The sequence below is a fragment of the Enhydra lutris genome, unplaced genomic scaffold (genome assembly GCF_002288905.1).
Source record: "Enhydra lutris kenyoni isolate GAN:26980312 unplaced genomic scaffold, ASM228890v2 scaffoldscaffold17, whole genome shotgun sequence".
Classification (NCBI taxonomy): domain Eukaryota; kingdom Metazoa; phylum Chordata; class Mammalia; order Carnivora; family Mustelidae; genus Enhydra; species Enhydra lutris.
The window spans coordinates 14,307,641-14,330,162 of NW_019154101.1; the positions used below are offsets into that span (position 1 = coordinate 14,307,641).

General features: G+C 36.6%; 1 protein-coding gene across 1 annotated transcript in view; it reads right to left on the bottom strand.

The window, feature by feature from the left end:
• LOC111147760 (family with sequence similarity 184 member A) overlaps positions 1-22,522 on the bottom strand; it is a 117,368-nt gene that overhangs the window by 37,326 nt on the left and 57,520 nt on the right. The window contains exons 5-9 of the mRNA XM_022503990.1: positions 22,066-22,263; positions 18,086-18,208; positions 8,459-8,620; positions 5,837-5,958; positions 5,233-5,383 (exon numbers count right to left, since the gene is read on the bottom strand). Coding sequence (XP_022359698.1) covers positions 5,233-5,383; positions 5,837-5,958; positions 8,459-8,620; positions 18,086-18,208; positions 22,066-22,263 — 756 coding nt within the window. The remainder of the gene's footprint in view (positions 1-5,232; positions 5,384-5,836; positions 5,959-8,458; positions 8,621-18,085; positions 18,209-22,065; positions 22,264-22,522) is intronic.

Genomic DNA, 22,522 nt, shown 5'->3' on the forward strand with positions numbered 1-22,522 from the left:
GACCTAAATAGTGTAGGCCAGTGTTATTGAATAGAATTGTAATTGAGAGCCACGTATGTAATCTAAAAAGTTTTTAGTAGCCATATGTTTTTAAAAGTTGATTTTTAGTCATATATTTTACCCAATATATCCAAAACATTATCATCTCAACATATAATTATAGCTTATAAATATATTAGTGAGACATTCCATCTATGTTTCGTACTAAGTATTTGAAACCCAGCAGACATCTCAATTTGGATGAATCTCATTTCAAGTGCTCAATCATCGTATGTGGCTAGTAGCTATCACCTTGGACAGCACTGGTCTAGAAATCAGAACACAGTCTGCAACAGCCTGAAGAGGCTGGCTTCTCAGCTGCTCTTGACCAACAGCACTTATTTTAATCTCTATTGCTTACTCATGTCATTGCCCTTTCCAACTGAGTGTGAAAAATTCTAAAATCTCCTGTGATGAAGAATCAGTATGTCTAAAATCAAACTTACCATCTCACCACCCCACTTGCCCCCAGTTAAGTGGTTCATGACCTCCCTGTCTCAGATAATGCTCTTCTTTTGATTATTTTGGCTTTAAATCCTAAGTAAACTTTAACATTTCTTTCTCCTTTAGCAAAGTATTCCATCAAATCCCATGATTTGTTCCTTTATAGTTTCTCTTGTAGTTTCAGTGAAATAAACTTAATTCAGGTCCTAAATGGGTAGAATTATTTGTACTTCATGTAATTGACAACTTTGTCTTCAGTCACTATGCCTCAGTTTTCATACATTCCATTCAACAACTATTGAGTGCTCACTATATGTCAGGCAGTTTAAGCAGCTGGGTATGCAACTGTGAACAGTACAGAGAGAGATCCATCTTTCACGGAACTACATTCTAATAGGGAAAAGAATCAGTATGAGGCTATGTAGAAATACATGTTTTGAAGAAACACAAAGCAGAATAAGAGGACACAGAGTGATAGAGGGTGCTATTTTATAGAAGGAGGCTAGGGAAGATATTTTGAAGAGTTAGGATTGAGCAGAGAATTAAACAAAGTAAATGAACAAGCCATGAAGATCTGGTGAAAGTGGATTCCATGTGGAGGGACTGGCAGGTGCAAAAGCCCTGCGATAGATTAAGTTTGGGGTGTGTGTGTGTGTGTATGCCAGGAACTCCAAGTCTTCCCGTAGGATTACAGAAAAGGAAGGGAAGAAGTGACAGGAGATGATGTTGGCAGGGGACAAATCATAAGGCTACTACAGGCCACAGTAAAATTGTGGATTATAACTTAAATGTAAAAGGTTTGAAGCAGGAGAGTAACATGATCCAACTTAATATTTTAAGGGCATCACTCTGGCTGGTTGAGAAACAATATGAAGGTGGGCAAGAGAAGAAGCAGGATGACCAAAATACAAGCTCTATCTGCAGCGTGGGCGAGAACTGCAAGTAGCTTGGATAGGGTGATAGTGGAGGAAGTGCTGGAAATGGGCAGATCCTGGGTGTACTTTGAAGGCAGAGCAGCAGGAAGTGCTGATGGACCAGCTTCACGTTGTGACAGAGAGGAGTCAGAGAAGGCTGAGCAGTAGACGGAGGGCAGTGTCTAGGAGGAGCAGTCTAGCTTAGGTTGAGGGATGATGGTTGGGTGCATGATGTATATTCAAGAGTTCTGTTCAGACATTTTGGATTATCTAATTGAGATGTCTCCATTTCAACCTCACTTCAATATCACAGCCATATTAAGCTGTGATAAAATAAAATAAAACAAAATAAAAATTTCAACGTGTTGAAAAGTCTCCTATTCATAACCTTACTGAGTGAACTCTCAACTCCTATGATTAGAATCAAAAATTTTTCACAATGACCTATCTCCCCAACTGCCCCACCTCATTTTTCTATATTCCTCATAATGCCTGGATTATGAGTATATTCAATAAATGTCAAATGAATGAGAACATTTATGTTCATCCTTTACCCTATTTGAAAGTCACACTGAAGTTGACCTCTTTAATAAAATTTTTCCCAATCACATTGGCTATGTCATTCTTTCTCTACTCTATACTCCCACCCAGTGGTATGTTGGTAAGTACGTAATAGCTCTTTGAAAAATAAAGCCCTGTTGTGCAACAAGTACTGATACTGTGGTGTAAATACTCCCACCATCATGACTTCTAGCCACCAACATGTCCCAGAATATGGAGCTGAGAAAGCCTGCATACAATCAGGGCTATGTGCGCTGGCAGGAGCCAGAGCCAGCACTTCACTGCTCCTAGAATACAAACTGTCCAGACCATTTATGGTCACTCACGGCAGAGTGATTTTTACTGCAGGTAAAATCCTATCAGATTGCAGATAATGTGGAGGTTAAAAACTGTGTTACATACATACACAGTGGTTATAACCAGCTAAATAACCTTTGGGGACTCAAAGTTCAAAATGAGGAGTCAGACCCAAACTACAGGGTCCCACAGTTCTATATGTGAATGTTGTCTGTCTCCCAAATTGCTCAGTCCACTGCTCTGAATGTGGGAATTAGAATATTAAGTCGTCAGACCAGACCCAAAATAAAATTTGCCTTGAAAAAGGTGAAATAAAATCAAAATAAAATATATGATATTTTAGGATCATAAACAGAAAATATGATCACAGAGCACTCTGTATACTTGCTTTTCTTTAGACAGAGTTGAAGAGTAAAAATGTAGTTCTTTTGCTCTAAAGGAATTCAAAGATACACTGGTTAGCCCAGGAAGTGTACCTAGTTTTGGACTAAGGGGTAGTCATTGGACAGAAAAAAAGAACACAATGAAACATTAAAAAAAAAACTAAAAATATGAAGTTAGACTCTGATCAGAGCACAGAATAAAAATAATAGCATTGGGAAATTTTGATAAAATAACATCTGATTGAAGGAAAATGAAACTGTTGTGCCTTTCTTTGCCCATTTCTTGATAAGTAAGTTTAAATCAAATTTAACTCTCAAGAGATCAAGGTCACATGAAAGATAAATCATTTCTTCTTTGCTCTAAGCAGAATGAAATACAAGTAAACCAAAGCACAAAAATAGACGTGTTCAGTTTACTCAGAAATAGTTAAAATCTGTGAAAACACAGATCCTCTGATACTTTTCACAATACAGGTTTCTGCCTAAAGCCTAGCTGTTCCAATTTTGTTCTCCACTCTTACTCCTTAAATGTCCCAAAGTCCAAGGTAGATCTGTTTTCTCTAAGGGCAAAGGAGTGCTGGCAGGGCTAGGAACAAGGAGATGAGTGAGACCAGTAGTAGCAGTAAATAGAATGAGATGGTTGTAGGGCTTGGAGCTGGGGGCAGACAGCATGAGGACCAGGATTCAGGAGTCAGGCAAGTGGAAAGTAGGAGAGCAGGTACAGCACACCGGCTCTAGGAATCCATCCACAATAATCAAGAAAACAAGATCCAAAGGGCCAAGAAGGATGGAGGGGTTTTTTGTCCATAACAATGTTCCATTAAAAAGATTGCTAGTCCTGCTGGAAGTTTCTGTCCTCTGACATACTTGGAAAGAATGCAACTTTGATCACATAATACCCACTTTCACTTCAGTGTGGAATCATTTGTTCAACTGTTTTCCTAACTTTCTTCAGGTACAGAAGATTCTGAGGTGTAACAGCTATTTGCCAGTTTATCTACGGGAATGTGTAAGTCTCCTGGGTTTTCGAAGTGGGGAGAGGGGAAGATATTGTCATTTTGGAAATGGGACTGATGGCATAGAGCAGAACAGAACAGCTTCATCTTTGGAGACAATTCCTGGTTATACTTATATGTATGGTTAATCTGCTTTGAAAACTGATCAAAAATTATTTCTGTAAAGTTGGCAAAATTGGAACTATTATGTAATAAATTACTTTATGACACAGAACTAAAATAATAAGCAAAACATTATGTTCTCTCAGGAATAATCAATGCAGAACAGATACTGGAAAAAAAAGAAAAAATATCAGAGAAGCATGGATGAAATCTGACAATTTATTATAAGAGAGATTACATGAGTAATGAACTAATTTAATAGAAAATAAGTGGGAGAATTTGTAGGTCCTCTTTAGAGTGCCAAGTTCAGCCAAAAAATGTCTATGTCAATACTTTGTGATTAAAAAACAAGGCAGACTTTCAGGGGTGTTTTTCATCTTTATCATAAAATTGAACTAATCTTTTTAAGTACAGAACATCATAGTAGAGTAGGACCTCTCTACGCAAGAAAATAGGTCCTTCTAGGTCTCTAAATAGGAATGTAAAATAAGTATACAGAAAGTAACCAATAATTAATGCGAATCTGGTGCCCAACTTCTAGTGAGAGTTGTTTTCTTTTTACTTTTGTCTGAATTTCAAAGGTTTCAAAAATTCTGTATATATACTTCCTTTTCAGGGTAACATTAACTATTATGAAAGGCCAGACACAAATCGGCAGGCCCCAAGTACTTTTGAAAGATACTGCATATATGTACCCTCTGTAATAAGTTATCTTACAGAAAGCCTATCCTGTTTATTTTGAAATTCATCATGATCACAAATAGAAAGATAATAGTAGATTTCTCACACTAAATTACAGAGCTGCTTCTTGTCCAAGTTCTGCACTTGCTTATCAACTAGTGACTCATGCAGTCAGTCTTATTTAATAACGAGCTTTGCAGAAAAGTGCTAAGAACTCAAAATTTAGAAGTTGTGTAAATGACTGAAAATTCTTTTAATTATAGTGAACATGGAAATAAGTGAACCTGACGTAAGAAGACAGATTTAGGATGTAAGACAGAAATATCATTACCTTTTGTTTTGATAAACATTTTGAAGTGTAACAGGCAATACCCTTTTGCTGAGAAAGAAATAAACTGCTCACTTCTAGTATGGCTTTAGACAATCAGGATGCATTTAATAAATTTTACCTTCTGAGGCCCAAGTGATAGCTAATGGCTGAAAAAAGATTTTATACTTTCAAAATATGGGTAACTTTTCTATTTAAAAATCTCTATAATGTGTTCAGTTCAAATATTCAACCAAAAACCTATAAATTCTTCTCAGAATTTAGGACTGCATATAAACATTATTTAGTACAAAGTTTTTGCAAGTTAATGAATACACCTCCTTGGTTTTATACATTTTTAAAATTTTAAATTTGCCCTATGAAAAGTAACATAATACAGTGAATTAACACACAATGTTTTATAATGTTTTCCTGGCTACAGAATGTCAAGGAAAATGAACCTTCAGAATGTAAAGACTATTAATTACCTGGTTTAAGAGATCTTCTACTTTCTTCTGCCATGAATCTCTGGCTGCATTTTTCTCTCGCTCCTTTAACTGCAAAAGTTGAGACATGGCTGACTTTTTATCCTCTTCATGTTGAAGTCTTAACTCTTCACGAAGTTTAGAACACTCCTGTCTAAAATAAAAGGAATGCCTTTATTTTTAAAGAGAATTATTCCTCTCAGTAGCTATCATATAGTTATTCATGGGTTTTTTAAATATTCAATTAATTCTCCTAAAAAGTCAACTCAGAACAAAAGTTGATTATTTTTTAATCAGGCTTATAGGACTATAAGGTAAGTTGGTAACTTACCTAAGATCATTTGTTCATCAGTTATTAATGGTAGAACAGGTATTAAAACAAATAAATCTTCTGACTTGAGGTTAGTATTTTATAAAGAAAATAAAATCAGAAAAAGTATTGAAGCAGAAAAAGAAAATAACCATTTCTCTGCATCTAATCAGGAAAAAAATTCATTAAAAATGCTGTCACTATGATTTTAATGATAAGACAACACATACCATATAATAGAAAAACATTTTTGCACATCTGTATTGATAAGATTACATTACAGAGTACAAAAAGTACCTAAGGTTTTCAGTCCATTTGATTTCTAAGTCATGGGCCATTCTGTCCACTCTGTGCTTCTCTTCCTCTTTCATAGCAGCAAGTGTTTCTTCATGCTGTTGCCTTTCTTGTTCTAGCTCACCCTGAAGAATAAAAACTTTTCAATGAAAACAAGTCTTCAAAAGCAAAGTCATTGCTGGTTATTTCAAATAAGCAGAATGCTTGCATTATAACTTAAATTCCTATAGCATAATAATTGATAGTGCCATCTACAATGATTACTGGAGATTTTCAGACAATACAGGGCACACATTTTATATTTTAAATGTCCTTTTGCAAGCTATGTTTCATTAAGACTTCTAATTTTACAAATCCTTTTAAATAGTTTTAAGCTAGCATAATTAATAATCTTAACTTTCCATATCATGGGTATCTATTATCTTCATACACACACACACACACACACACACACACACACATAAATTACATAGATATGTTATTCAAATTCACTCATATTTATATACAAAGGTCTGCTATTTATTCAGAACTGAAGCATTATAGCTATACCTCACTGACATGATTAAAATAAGTGATAATACGATATAGATGAAATGCCTGTAGATTAGTATAAATCAAGTGGCTCTCGGGAGCCTAGGGCTAGAGGTGGCCTGTTTGGACAACACGGCAACCTTCGGTCCCTGCCAGCAGTGGACTGCTCTTCGGCTACAGCAGAAGAGGAACAGTTGTAACAATGACCCCTTCTGGATCACCCACTTTCTAAGAGCATGTGTTGGAGCATTGCTGAAGGGCATATCCAGGTTACTGGGAGAGAAGAAAGTCTGTTCAAACTGCCATTCTACACTGCTGACCTGACTATAAGCCATAAATTCTGAAAACTGGATCTGGCCATCTTAGCCAACTGTCCTTCTCACTAAGTATTCTGCCTCTAGGAACTACTACTTTTTCCAATACAGGCATAAAATGGGGTAGAATTTCTTGAAAAGTATTTCTTTTATTGAATGCAAAGTACCTTATTAGATATTAGTGGGATAAGAAAAGAGGTAAAGAAAATTTGCTCTTTTTTTCCTCAAGTGTTTCCATATCCATCACCTCCTGGGATCCTCATAAGATATGGAGGGTATAGTGAGGAAACAGCCTCAGCAAGGTTTTAGTAATGTCAGAAACTATAAACTCCACACTACAGATTTGCAACTGTTAAACCAATATTACCATCATGGTCATCAGCAGCTTACCCCTTATTTACCAAACCTGACCTAAGAAATCTTAAAGGGCAGATGCTGTCTTGCCCATGTCTGGATCTCCCAGAGGTACCAACAAGGTGACATACAGTCAGAGACCAATATCCACTTGATGGTAGGTACAGTTATATCACCCACAACCGAAACTCAGCAGGGAAGAGGGAGAAAAACTCCTATCCAGGCAGAACACCTGTTAAGGAGCCTTCCTAAAGTTGTAGTAAACCATGATGCAGCACCTACATTTACTGGATTAAAACTGCCCAGCAGAACAAAAGATGAGCAGTTGCTAAAGTTTTGCTTACAGTTTTTATTAAGTTCTACTACTTGATAGGAGAGTAATGTAAATATGTGCAAGGACCCTAAAGAAATGAAACTGATTCCAATTCTAAGCTAAAAAAATTAAATTTGAAATAATATTAATAAGAGGCAACACCTCCTAAGTGCTTACTATCTTACTAAGTACTGTGTTGTAAATGGCTTATCTCATTTAATTCTTACCATGGTGGTGTGAAGTGTATTATTATCCCTCACCACTCCTGCATCGTGCAGGTGGGTAAATTGAGGATAAGATTAAGTAACTCGTCGGCAGTGACACATTAAGCAGTGGATCAAGAATTCACACCCAACCAAGCTGACTTCAGGGCCCACACTCTCATACGCCTCTCTGAAGGAAGAGTAAGAACTCTCTGGATACTATCCTCTTAGTTCTAAAGGATGCTTTTCTCTATTTTCTGAGGCGATGTAAATACTTGCTCTGCTCCCTGAGAATGGAAGACCACAGAGTCTTTGGAAATTTGTGGGTCACAGAGAATTGCTTTGTTGCTATACATGAGAGTTCAAACACCTACCAATAAAAGAATTGTGCATCTTAACTTTAATGGGTTGAATTGTGATCCCAAAAAGGTATATGGAAGTCCTAACCTCTTGTACCTCAGAACTTATTTGGAAATAGGGTCAGTGAAGATGTAATTAGTTAAGAGGAGGTCATAATGGAATAGGGTGAACCCCTAGTCCTACGGGAAGGGTATCCTCCTAAGAAGACATGAAGACCCAGGAAGAAAGCCACTGACCACCGAGGAGGAAACTGAAATGTGCCACAAGCCAAGGAAGACCTGGGGCTACCAGAGACTGGAAAAGTCTAGGAAGGATCTGCCCTCCTAGGTTTCAAAGGGAGAATGGCCCTTGATTTTGGACTTTCAGCCTCCAGTCTGTGAGAAAGTAAATTCCTATTGTTTTAAGCTACTTAGATTTAGTACCTTGGTAGCAAAGCCCTGTGAAACTAATACACTCCATACAATGTGATATTTACAATAATCCTTAAGCAAAGTAACTAAATATTTTTACCTTGCTGATGTTTAGATTATAGTAGGTATTCTAAAATTACCTCAACATTTAACAGAGCATCTTTGGTCTCCTTCAGCCTGCCTTTAGTCAGATCAAGCTCATTCTGAAGTCTGTCCTGGGTATCCTGAAGACTAGCAATGAGGCCTTCTGCAGAGCCAAGACCTTGTTCACTTTTCCTCACCAGATCTTGGAGACGGCCAATCTGCAAGGACATACAGCACTTTTAATATACTTCACTGTTACAGACCAGCAAAACAGCCATGTTTGTTTTCTTAGTCTTTTCTTTAGTGGTAATTTTACCAAATGGATCTTTTTTGATAAATTTAGAAGAAGCATTCAAATAATCATGATAGTTTTCATCTGTTTCCCCCCCATCAAAGACCTCCATATTTATGATTTCCCTCTCTCAGGACAACCATGTGAATAAATGGATAACTCAAGCCCCCATTTTAACAAAGAGAATTCCTAGTTCCATCAAATAATCAAATCCCTACAAAAAGAAACTAGAACAAGATGAAGATATATCAAAGACAGAGGAAAAAATATTATTTTAGATAAAAATATTTTTAAAACTGCTTTTTAAAATGGAATCACTTGTACTTCATTTGAGCCCAGTTTTCCTGCTGGTTATAAAGGCAACCTAAATCAGTTGATTTAGGTCAATATTGATGAGCTGCAAAATGCACATTACAATAAGTTGTGATTTCTTCATTTCCATACAAAATTTCCTCATGAAATTGTTAAGAGTTGAATTTATAGGGGGCGCCTGGGTGGCTCAGTCATTAAGTGTCAGCCTTCGGCTCAGGTCATGATCCCAGGGTTCTGGGATCGAGCCCTGCATCAGGATCCCTGCTCAGCGGGGAGCCTGCTTCTCCCTCTCCCCTTCCTCCTGCTTGTGTTCCCTCTCTTGCTGTGTCTCTCTCTGTCAAATAAATGAAAAATCTTTAAAAAGAAAAAAAAAGTTGAATTTATACACTCTTGAAATTAGGAGCTAATAAGACAATTTGTTGATTAGGCAGATTCATATCTTCAAGTTATGAGAACTAAAACCAATACGTGGAATACTTTATCTAGGAAAGTGCTATGTAGTAAAAATCTCCTTTTTATAAAACAGCCAAGTTTATCAAAACCCTATAGAAATGAAAACTTCTAATTTCAAAATAACACCTGAATATTTCTCATTGTAAATACAGGCATCACAAGGAAAACTAAAAACATTCTCTTTCAGCCTCCTCTCAAATGACCACCCCTTTCCTGTCCCCTTTCCATGCACATGTTTTGTACTGAACAATTCTGGTGATGGTAACATTTTATCTTGTTACTATCTTTAAAGGGATGCCAGCCTGATACACTAAGCTGGAAAGCTTCCAATTTTTTTGTGCTCTGAAATATTTTCAGTTAAAATTTATCTGTTTCTCAAAATTTTAATAAAAGTCATCCATTAAAATCCTCTGGGCCTAGTGCCTCTTTAGATACATGTTGGGAGTATTTATTTCATGGTTATAATTGGTTCTATCAGGTTGATCAACTACTTTGAGTCATTCTAAAAATTTAAAATACTATACAAAGACATCTTTTTTCCCTAATTTAAAAAATGTAATAGCATATTTACATTTAATATTCATTTACCGTGTCTTAGAATTTTTTTTGTCCCTGAATTTATGCCCCCTTTCTCTAGTCTATCTAGCTTATTTGTATCTTCCCTGCTTTTTATGTTGCTCTGCCTTGCCATAAATGTGTCACACAGGTGAATGAATACTATAAGGAAGGTGTAACAGAGTTAAGGAGTATTGAACCTGGGGTTCTGCTAGCTCAGTCTGTGGACCCTTGGAGTTTGAGCCCTACCTTAGGGGTATACTTAAAAAAAAAAATCGAGTTTCAAGTTCTTGGTCTGCCACTATAAAGTATGAATAATGATACCTACCTCATAGTTATTATAACATTTAAACTCAAGGACATATGGGAAAAGATTCTTTAATTAGAAAACAACATGCAAATACCAGGTACCAATCAGTAAGGAGGGGATGACCAAATTTATCAACATGGAGAAAAATCTTGTTCCACAATCCAGGTAATTTTCAAATGAATAAGATTATATGTACAAATGAAATACATGAAGAAACTTATAAAGAACAGTATTCTAGCTATTACACAAAGAATTAAAAGAGAAAGTCTGTTCAAGAAACTAAGTAGAGACAGAATGAATGTTTAAAAAGAAAAAAACTTTAACATGCTGCACAATTAAACATAATAAGCAAATAATAAGTAACGAACACAACCAATTAAACTTTGTTTTCTAAAACATAATGAAAGTGGATATGTGAGGAACACATCTGTTGTCATATCAAAATCCCTTTTTGTCATGTGCAGCATCTACCTTTCTTCTCTATGGGTCCATGTCAACCCAAACCCAGGAATGAATGTGGCATTTCCTTGAAGCATAAACCAGTTCAGTAATCTCATTCTGTTGGCCATGAGGACTGATCAGAGGCAGGCACATGGTATAAGTTCATCTTTACACAGTGATCTCCAGACTTTTAAAGGAGTTCCTAAAAAAAGATCTTTTTCCAGTTGCACATATAACCTAAGAGAATGTATGACTGAAACAGGAAATCAACACAAAGAACAAATCCAACTGGAGAAAAAGAGAAGCTGAGTTCCAGTGTAAACAACTTCAGTTCTGAATCTGGTCATGCCTGATGCTAACATTCCCCCGGGACTTTTCCAGTCAACATGATTCAATAAATTTCCTTAGGCTGGTTCGAGCTGGGATTTCTGCCACTTGCAGTAAAGATCAATCCTCTGACTCCTCTTAACACTGAAGAAATACAGTATATAGAAACCTCTTCCCTGGAATATTCACTCATGCATGCTCTTCTCTGATCCAATCTCCTTGCAGTGCCTGTGTCACTTTTTTATAAATTACAAATACAGATATGAGTATAAGCCCCAAGACCAAGCAAGCATCCACTTATTTGTACTCAGCATCCTCCAAATTCTTCGTGTTTCTCTTAAAATAACACCCAAAAATCTTTCAAGGGGTTACAAGGCCTCCGAGGCATAGACCCTGCCTCAGTCTCCAGCTTTCTCTTGCCAACTCCCTTCCTCGGTCTTTACGCTCCTTGGGGTAAGAACTGAATTCTGAAATCGCACTGCCAGGATTAGAATTCTGGCTTTACCCACTTACTATGTGACTTGGGAAAGTTCCACAGCTTTTTTGTGACTTGATATCTAGTAATTACAGCATGGGGTTACTGAGAGAATTAAAGGAACAAAGAGTATAAAGGAGAGACTATATAAAACAACACCTGGGACATAGTAAGAACTAAATAAATATGAATTATTATTATAGTTGTGATAACAGTCCCACCCACACTGGCAACCTTCAATTCCTAGAAAATTCTTGCGCCTCAGGGCCTTTGCAGATCCTTCCCTCAGTTCATTCCTGTTAATCAGCAACATTTTGTAATATTTGTCAGACTTGTTTCTAAATTTCTTCTATAAACAATGATGAAATTTTGTCAATAATATTTAATTATTTGCTTCAGTTAAATACAGTGAAATTCAGGAGTCAAAGGACATGCTCATCTGTGCTAAATTCTTTCCAAGAAAATTATGATTTTATATTCCCATCAGCAACTTTTCGTGCTTATTTCTTTGCCCTTATCAACACTTCATGGTTTCAATTTTTATCATTAATTTTATGGTAATGGGAATGACATCTCATTAATTTCATTTCCCGTTTCTAAATTATAGCAGTTAAAATTATCTTTTTCATGTTCTCCTTTAGCTCATTAAAAAAATTCGGGAATCTGTATTTTTTAATATTTTGTATATATTTTTAAGGTGCTAAAGACATGAATTTTGTTACTCGTGCAATTTGCCAATCACTTATTTCACCCCTCCCCCATTTTTCTTCTCTCATAATTTTACTTATGGTGTATCTCGATATACAGAAATTATAGCTTTCACTGTATAAATATACTGTTTTTAATTTGTAATATTGCCATCATGTGTTGAAAGGCCTTCCTAGTCCTAAGCTTTGTCACTTGCATTTTCCTATTTTATTTATATTTATATTCATGATTTGATACATTTCAATCTTAGCCCATCTCAAACATCTCTGGTATGAGGTTGAAGAATCTCATTTTTCTCTCTTCTTCCATTTACATATAGTCCTAAAAGAGCACTTTCAGATTAAACCTATTAAATCTAACTTTTGTCCCACTCTTCCACTGACATTGTAGGAAGGTCCTCAGAGAACCCTTGATTGCATGACCTTTCCAGGTATCATACTTTGGCTTCTAATCATTGTGTGACTCTGTGAGGCCCTAGGCACTTCTACCTCTTGAAAAGTATCTGTTTTCATGTTGTTCTCATATCCATCAATTCTCATTCTCATGCTTTTGATTTCTCCTCCTCCATCTTTTTCCCTGCCTCTGTTAATTCAGTACTGGTGCTCCTCTTTGTTACCAGCAATCTTCTGGTGAGCTCTTCTGTGTTAACAGCTTCAGTGACTTCCTAATCTTTAGCTCTAAGCCTGGCCTCTCTACTTAGTTCCAGCCTAGATGTCTCACAATCCCTTCAGGTCCGAACAATTCAATATCTTGCCATTCTTTTGTAGCTTTCCTCCTGTAATACCCATCTTCCCAGAGTAGCATAATTACCTGTCCAAACACCTGAGCTAGATACTGGAGTCTTTTTCTACCACTTATCACATCAGGTCCTGTAAATTTTATTTTTGAATAATCTTCTCTACTCCCATGTTTTGCTTTCCTAGTCAAGAAGCTAATCAACTCTTGCCCAGACTAATGTAATAGAATCTTAAGTCATCTACCCAACTCTAATGACCAGTCCCCTCCCCATACAACTCATTCTCCTACTGCCACCAGAATTCTTTTCCTGAGATCATCTGAGAGTATCAGTCGCTGCTCTGCTGCTAGCACTCTGTCATTAGGACAAATTCTGAAGCTTTGCTATAGCACAGTCACAATTTAGCTTAAACTTCCTTTTCTACCACATTTCTTGACAAGTGCCATATTGTCAAGTACACTAATTCTCAACCAGGGTCAATTTTGCCCCCAAGGACAGTGTCTGGAGACATTTTTGCTTGTTACAACTGAAGGGGAAACACTGTGGCACACACTACTAGTATCTAGAATGTAGACACCAGAGATACTACTATACACCCTAAAGAATTATCTGCCCAATCAAAAGTGCTGGGGTTGAGAGACTGGTGAACTGAACTTCTACAGTTCACCAAGACATTATAACGTGAATGCCGACATGATCATACTTACACTATTCCTTGTACCTATATTATCTTTCATCATTCCTACATCTGCAAATTTCCATTTACCTTTGAAAGACCACCTTTCATACCACATTTAAAAATTCTCTAACATCACATTCTCCGGAGCTTTTCTGAATGCTTATGGTAGAGAAGCACTTCCTCCCCTGGAATTTAAAAAATGCACTGTATTTATCACCGGTCATAACAGCCACTTGAAGCTATGAGTTCCTTGACCTTTTGTCAAAGTATCCCTACCACCTAGAAGATACCATGCAGTCAATAAACATTTCCTAAATCATAAAAGGTATGTAACTACTACTAACTTTTCTGGAGACCAATTTAGTAATAAGTGTCAGTCATACCCACCCACAAGTTAATTAATTCTGACAAACAACTGACAAGTTTAAAAATGGACCCTGTGCCTAACATGAGACTGCAGTGTGGCTGTTATTTTGATTTCAACCTTGTGAGATCCTGAGCAGAGGATCCAGCTAACCTATACTTGGACTCCTGACCCATAACACTTTGAGGTAATAAACCTGTACTGTGTTAAGCCACTAAGTTTTGTGGTAATTTGTTACACAGCAATAGAAAAACCAATAACACTCTTATTTATAGAAGTTGACTTAGTTTTTAAGGATGAGTTTAACTCATTCAAAAAATATTTCATTTATAAATACTGATCTCTTACCATGTGTCAGGCAGTATATCAACGGTGATAAAACATTTTATAATAAATAAATCCAAATGATTTTTAACAAAATACTGAACTCTATATATATGCTTAAAAAACTTACATCCAGAAGAAAATCTACAACTTAAATGTTATAAAAACATTTAAAAAGACCATAATAGTTAGATTTATTGACCATTCAGCCTAGTATTCTGTCCTCAAAGGTGATCCCAAATAACATTTGATGGGATAATAGGATTATCCTCCATCTGAGATTTTAGACTCATTAGCTTCCTTTAATATTCTAAAAGGACTCTGGCTTTCATGAATTGATACTGAAATCCACAGCTGACCTACTTATGTTTTTGGTTTTATCATTTATAAGAGTATCAAGATCCATCTTATAAAGATAATACATTCTTTTTTTCTAAAATAATCATTCTCATCTTTATGAAGTACCCCCTAATTCTTTCCTCATGTTTTTCCATATACGTACTTTCTATCCAATAAATATAAATGGAAAAAACTCTTTTTAAAAGGAAAAAACTTCAAGGGTACCTGGGTGGTTCAACTGGTTGGATGTCTGACTTTTGGTTTCAACTCAGGTCATGATCTCAGGTGCTCTGCACTTGGTGCAGAGTCTCCTGAAGATTTTCTTCCTGTCCCTCTCCTCCCTCTCTGCTCCTCCCCCCACTTGCTCTCTCTTAAATAAATAGCAAAACCTCCAGACTAGATAAAATGCAGCTGTATGTGTTTGGGAAGAGGCACGTGTAAACATAAGGTTGCAGAACAATGAAAGGTCGGTAGATGGAAAAACACATAACAGTCATATCAAACTAAAAGAAAGCTGGTTATGCAGTATCAAACAACACAGACTAAAACAAAAGGTATGATCCATTAACTAGTTAAAGAGTTTTATATTTGTATGGATATAAAAAGCTTCTAAATAGTCAAAGCAAAAATTGACAGAATGTAAGAAGAAATAAAGAAATCCACCATCATAGCATCAGTTTTTAGTAAATGATGGGTCAAAAAGAACACAGAATATTTGAAGAAAATAAGTTAAAATCTTGATTTAATGGACTTGCATACAAGACTACACTGAACAACTGGACACAACCAGAGTATTAAATTTCTTTCATGTGTCACACTAGACTTAACAAGTTTTAAAAAATTGTTTTCATATTATGAATTTCACAGTTCATAATTTTAAATTTAAAAAATTTCACCATTTTTAACAATGATGCAGTTAAGGTTAAAAAACCATGTCAATCTCACACAACTGTCCCAGAGAACAGAAAAAGAAGTAAGTCTTTTTTCGTTGTATGAGACTACTAGAACCTTGATTCCAAAACTAGAAAAGGATGATATAAAAAGGGAAAAGTACAAAGCAATCTTACTGAACCCAGGCTCAAAAATACCAAAATGAATATTAGGAAACTGAATCTAGTTATTATATAAAAAGATATATATATAATCTATTATGGCCAAGTAGGATGGAAAATTAGGGACGTCTGGGTGGCTCAGTCGGTTAAGCAGCTACCTTCGGCTCAGGTCATGATCCCGGGGTCCTGGAATCAAGTGCCTCGTCGGGCTCCTTGCTCTGCAGGGAGCCTGCTTCTCCCTCTCCCTCTGCCTGCCAGTCTGCCTGCTTGTGTTTTCTCTCTCTGACAAATAAATAAATAAAATCTTAAAAAAAAAAGAAAATTAATCTAAGGTACCACATTAACAAAGAAAAAAAGTATGATCTCAATAGACGCAGAAAAATCAGCATCAGTTTGTGATTTCTTTTTAACTTAAGAAACTAGAATTATAAGAGAATTTCCTAAACTTGTTAAGGAGCATTTACAAAATAAAACTTTAGAGAAGCATAGTATTTAACTGTAAAATGTTGACATCCTTCACTTTAAGAGCAGGAAACAAAACAAGAAAGCTTATCTCTAGAGATCCTACCCAGCCAAGTAGGACAAGTAAAAAGATGTCCAGGCTGAAGGAAACAGCAAGAGCATGTGGAGGGATGAGCCAGGCAGATTCTTGGGGAGCAATTCTAATATGGCACCAAAACATTACCAGGGTGCTAAAGCATAACTGAGAACATATCTAAAAGGAAAATCAATTATGTGTTTCTTAGAATTCTTCTCAGTGAAATTACAGTGTGTAGACTGGAGAAATATTTAAACCATTTCAAACGGAGAGTAGACCCTGGGGGACCTTCTTGAGAAACACAGATGGTCGCTAAACTGCCTTTTAATGAGAGTGGGACACCATAACTACAAGGATCATATTCTGCTGGGAGAGGTGTGCAAATCTGGGGCCAACGGTGAATTATCTTGGACAAGAGGAGAGAGGCTGAGCCAATACAAATATAGCTATATCCCTTGCTTTTTCAAAGTCCATGTTATGCCACTTCACTTTCATAAAAGACCTATGATAGTACTTTTCGCTAACCAAAAGTAATCTGGAGAGATTTTCACTTTTACAGAAAAAGACAAAAAGCAAAATCGCAAGCCCTTATAGAGGCAGTGCAGTGCGAGAGCAGCCCCGCCGAGTCCCTATCCTGAGAACACTCAGCATGTCAGTGTCATGCCACCATTAGTTGTGAACTCTGTGAGCATCTTTGCATCTGTTAGCAAGAAGGATCCTAAGGTATCAGAAAAGCCTAAGAGAGGTTAGTTTTGGGGTTTTGGAGTGCTCAAAAGTTTTTCTGTATAAATTAATGGTAACTACTTATTCATTTTATACCATTTCAGCTTACAAAAGTTTTCACAGGGTGCTCCACTTAAAAGCAGGGGCAACCTGTAACAGTCTTAATTCTATCATTTCCAAATGTGATAATTGGTGCCTTCCCTGGATAAATGTTTAAAGATAATTAAAGAAGGCTGAATGTAAATGATTAGCAAGCCCTGGGGCACTCATGTTGTGGCGTGGTTTTCCTGAGCAGAAGCAGAGTAATGAGAAAGTAGGATTTAAAGACTTTGGGAGAGATGATGCTAGTGAGGTAGGAGCAGTCGACAAGATGAGAAATGTCCAGACACGGACTTGTTTTAGGAAGAGCACTCTACAAGACAAGACTGTCCATATGAAGGATGAACTGGAATGAAGGACAAGAAGACAACAGGGAGGCTATTCTAGGGCATAGGTGAACCTAGGCAGTAAAGAGAAAGGAATAGAACAAATAATATTATAGTTTTTAAACTGTCTTTACATTTATTTTATTCACAACTTCTTGATTTATAACATTCTTATTATACTCTATTCTTAGTCTTTCCTAAGCTAAACAATACTATTTTCTTATGGCATTTAAAAATTATTTTAATGTCACTCTGTAGAACTTATAAAGTTATAAGTTATAAATTTATAAAGTCTCTCTTTTTAAAATAGAGATACAGTGTAGAGAATAGTAAGTCACTGTTTTACAAAAGGTAGATAAACCTCTTCTGTTTTCTTTCTTACAAAGTGATGTTATCCTTTGTTTCGCTTTTTCCCCACAAAGGCACCTTGGTCTGATATTTTGAGTAGTAAATTTTTACCTGGTGAGATATAACCAATGTATTATGAAAAACTCAGCATCAGTGAAAGCATGTGGTTATTTTTATTCTAGATATTTTACCATCAGTGAGGCTCACCGACATATACAATGTTACCAAATAAGATATTACCGATAAGACATAATACAGGTGATAAGCCTAAAGAATTCTTGCCTCGTGATTAGCTGTATTTAGCTTCTCTTCTAACGCTTCCTTCAGGTTTTCCAGCTCTTGTTGAAGTTGACTTTTATCCTCTTCCAGGTTTAGTTTCTCCTTTTTATATTGTTCCTCCAATTCCTTAGGAAAAGACAATAACAAGTATTATATACTTCAAAGACTCCAAGAAAAAGGCCGTTCTGTTTTATATTTTGATACTTAAAAAAAATTTTTTTTTATTTATAAGTATATAATGTGTTATTAGCCCCAGGGGTACAGGTCGGTGAATCACCAGGTTTACACACTTCATAGCACTCACCATAGCACATACCCTCCCCAATGTCCATAACCCCACCACCCTCTCCCTACTCCCTTCCCCCCGGCCTCCCTCAGTTTGTTTTGTGAGATTAAGAGTCTCTTATGGTTTGTCTCCCTCCCAATCCCATCTTGTTTCATTTATTCTTTTTCTACCCCCCAAACCCCCCATGTTGCATCTCTACTTCCTCATATCAGGGAGATCATATGATAGTTGTCTTTCTCTGACTGACTTATTTCGCTAAGCATAATACCCTCTAGTTCCATCCACGTCATCACAAATGGCAAGATTTCATTTCTTTTGATGGCTGCATAGTATTCCATTGTATTATATTTTGATACTTTGCTTTTCAAATCAGCCTTATCTTTAAACAATAATATTGGAGTTATTATTCTAATTAATCCTAAGGGCTTAGAGTCTATCATTCTGAATCACTTATGATGTGGTTAAATAATTATTTTAAATGGTAAGAATATTTGACTTCTCTAGATCAAACTGAGCCAGCAACAGAAATATATGATGTAAGTGATAACTGGGGAGATAAAAAAAAATTCTATCTCTTAAATACAGAATTCTTTTATATTTACATAAAAAAAAACAAAAATCCAGGAACAGTTCTGGAACACTGGAACATAGTCAAGAATTACCAAGTACAGTGGGAAGTTGGGGGAGCCTGGTGGTGGGTATTATGGATGGCACGTATTGCATGGAGGACTGGGTGTGGTGCATAAACAATGAATTGTTACACTGAAAAGAAATTAAATTAAAAAAAAAAAAGAATTACCAAGTACAAAATTAAGGCATCAAAAGAAGCAATACCAGTAAAATAGATACTTACTGAAGAACGCCTACTATTTGGCATGCTACTTAATACTTGGGATACAGAGGCAGTAAAACATGGGGTCTGTCCTTAATCAGCTAAAGATAACAAGCAACTAAAGAATATGTGACGAAAGTTAAATGAGCGTAAGAACTACAAGGATATATGGATGGAGAACTGGTAAGTTCTAGCTTGGTGAGGAAATCTGCACAGAGAACACAATCCCTAAGTCAAGTCTGAAGGAGTGCATTAGTAAGAAAAGGTGGTGAAACAAGAGGGAAATCGAAGAGAGAAAAAACCTGTGCAAAAACCACGGCAGTACAAAGACCTGGTATGTTACACATTGCTCAATGTTTCTATAGCGTAAGGTAAAGAGGAGTAAACAGCACTCTGCGGTGCTCCAAGGCAAAGTCCAGGTTTGATGATTTGCTGGGATGACTCACAGGATTCGGCATCTAGTCGTACTCACAGCTATAGTTTATCATACACAGCAAAAGGACCCTAAGCATGATCAGCAAAGGGAAAAGGCAACAGGGCGAAGTCTGCAGGAAACCAGGCATGAGTTTTTAAGAGTTCTCTCACACAGGACTCTCCAGAAAGTTGTGACAATAATGTAAAATGCTGTCTATCAGGAAAACTTATGAGTGACTCAGTGCCCATGTTTCTCACTGGGGGCTAATGACATGGGTACCCTCTGACTAGCATGTGCCAAACTTCCAGATGTCAAGAAGGAAAGCAGATGTTCAGCACAAACCATATTGTTTTCATAAATGCTTTAGGCACATGAGCCATTCTTACCATTCTTACCAATGGTGGAAACCCTCCTGAAATTCAAGTTCCCAGACACGAGCAAGGGCCAACATTGCCCCCTGCCTTTCTAAGAATAGCAGCTTCAGGCCTGCTATGTTAACTCTTTTCTGCATGGATTCTCTACATATTCAGTTTCAAATAGAGTGGATAAACTGGAATTATGAAAGAAAATATAATCCCTTTTGATACTAATAAGGAATGGAGAATTCACCTTTCAGTAAATGTTCTTTAAAAGATAACTTGACATTGGAGAAAGACTATTCTAAAAGAAGGGTGGTTTGAGCTTATGCTCAGAAATGAGCTAGCTAGGCAAGAGAGGAATGAAGCGGCAAGTGATAAGTTATTTTGAGAAAAGAGAACGGTACAGATAAAGCTATCCTGAGTTTTGAGCATGTTCGCACACAGGAAATTCATGTCATCTGTTTTATAGCAACCACATTTTAAAGAAAGATTACAAGAAATGTAAATAGCATAAAGCAGATTTTTAGGAGGCTCAGAAATTGAAATTCAACAGGCAGGGGGATAATTAGGAGAGAAGTAAGGAGGCAAAAGTGATATTGATGAAAGATGCCTTGATTCTAGTACGTAGAATGTAATACAGAGGAATAAAGAGAGACAAAAAGCAGAACACCTGCAAGTTAAATACTACGAAAAGAGAGGAAAAGGCTAAGATGAATAAGGGACGTAGAAATGAAAAAATAGTAACAAAAAATACCTATGGAAGAGCTAACTGAAGCAGCAGTTACCACTAAACACTTCCCTCTAAATCCCTGAGCACTTGGCACATATGTATAGTCCGTGAGCACGCACATGCACCACGTAATTAAAGCTGTACAAATCTGTTCTGGAATAGCGACCTGGCACAGAGAAAACCACCACCACAATTTTGAGAAATAACATGTCATTAAGTTTTGTCTCCAGCTACATAAACATAAAATAGTAAGTTTAGATAGAAATAACACTCTAACAGGAAGTTTTATCTGAATTTTTAATTAAGTTCAGGTGTTGAATATTCTTTCCAAATAGCTGAATCATAAAAGGAAGAGACATAGAGGCAAAGATCTCAATTTGTATCCAACCTCTTCTATTTACTAGGTTAGTGGTACTGAATATATCATTTAGGTTTACTAAACCTATTTCACCACCCACATACTAAAATGACATTAATCTCCAAGTCTTAAATAATAAGAAATATACAATAAAGCTTGGGAAATTGTAAAATGCTATTACATAAAATATATAGCAACCATCATAAATACATGCCTATGTGTGGTGGTTAAATGTCTTGGGATTTGATATCTGAGACCTGAGTTCAAGTCCTGACTGATTCTTACTAGTTGCATGTGTTTGCACAAGTGTTTAACCTCTCTGTCCTCCACCTCCTCTCCAGGAAGAAAGGTAGAGCAATTAAGCCTATGAGAGTGTTGTGAGGATTAAATAGAACAGATGGAAAACATGACTGCGGCGCCTGGCACACTGTGAGAAGGACTAATAACTAACATTTATTTGTCACTATATGCTAGGACTTGTCTGAATTCTCAACATTTTATCTCACTTAACCCTCATAAGAACATTACAAGATGGATTTTATCTTCCTTTGTCCACTGATGAGCCTGAGGTGTGGCTTTTGAGACCCAAGATTAGGCAACTATAAGCCAAGAGCTCAGTGTAAGGCCCACATCTGTCAGACACCTCGCTTTTTCTACTATGCAACAGGAAGCAGACATCTACAGGAGACTAAGTGCTCCAAGCAGCTGAGGCTTCCTGAGGAGCACACATCGAAGATGCTGTCTCACGAGGAGACAGCTCAAGATCAAGCAAGTGTTTCTGCTACAGCTTATACAAAGTAAGAATGCTTCATATCAATTTAATCAACTACATTCCATGTCAACAATTTTTAAGTTACTCTTTGAATCATGATTTACAGAGTGATTATGAGAGAGCAGCCATCAGAATGAAGCAACTCATTTACTCCACAGTATGGGTCACACTGGATCATTACAGAAACCCCTCCAGTTTACCAATGCAAGGCTACGTTGAATTTGTACTCACCACTTGCAGTTTTTTCTTATCCCTAATTGCATTACTGTGGACAGCCTCAATTGCCACGTGGTGCTTCCAAGCTAATTCTTCCAAAGTCTTAGAATGAGCCTCATTTAATTGAGCTACCTCCCCTTCCAGTCTATTTTGCAGGTTTTTGAGCTCCATCTCATAATATTCTTGCTGAGTTTTCTTTGCTTCATTTACTTTCTAAAATTAAAGCAAATAAAGATCAATAATTGCACCTGCTTTTTTCATTACTGCTATTAGTATTCTGGATACTCAATAAATACATAAACTTGAAAGAACTGAGCACTATGGGATTTAGACTTTGGACATGAGATTACATCATCAGTATTCTCAGAAAATGACAGAGTAGCACAGGCAAAATGAATAATTTTAACACAAGTGATAAAATAGACTATTATTAGGTTAGAACTAAGTACAAGTTAGCACATCTGTGAGCTTA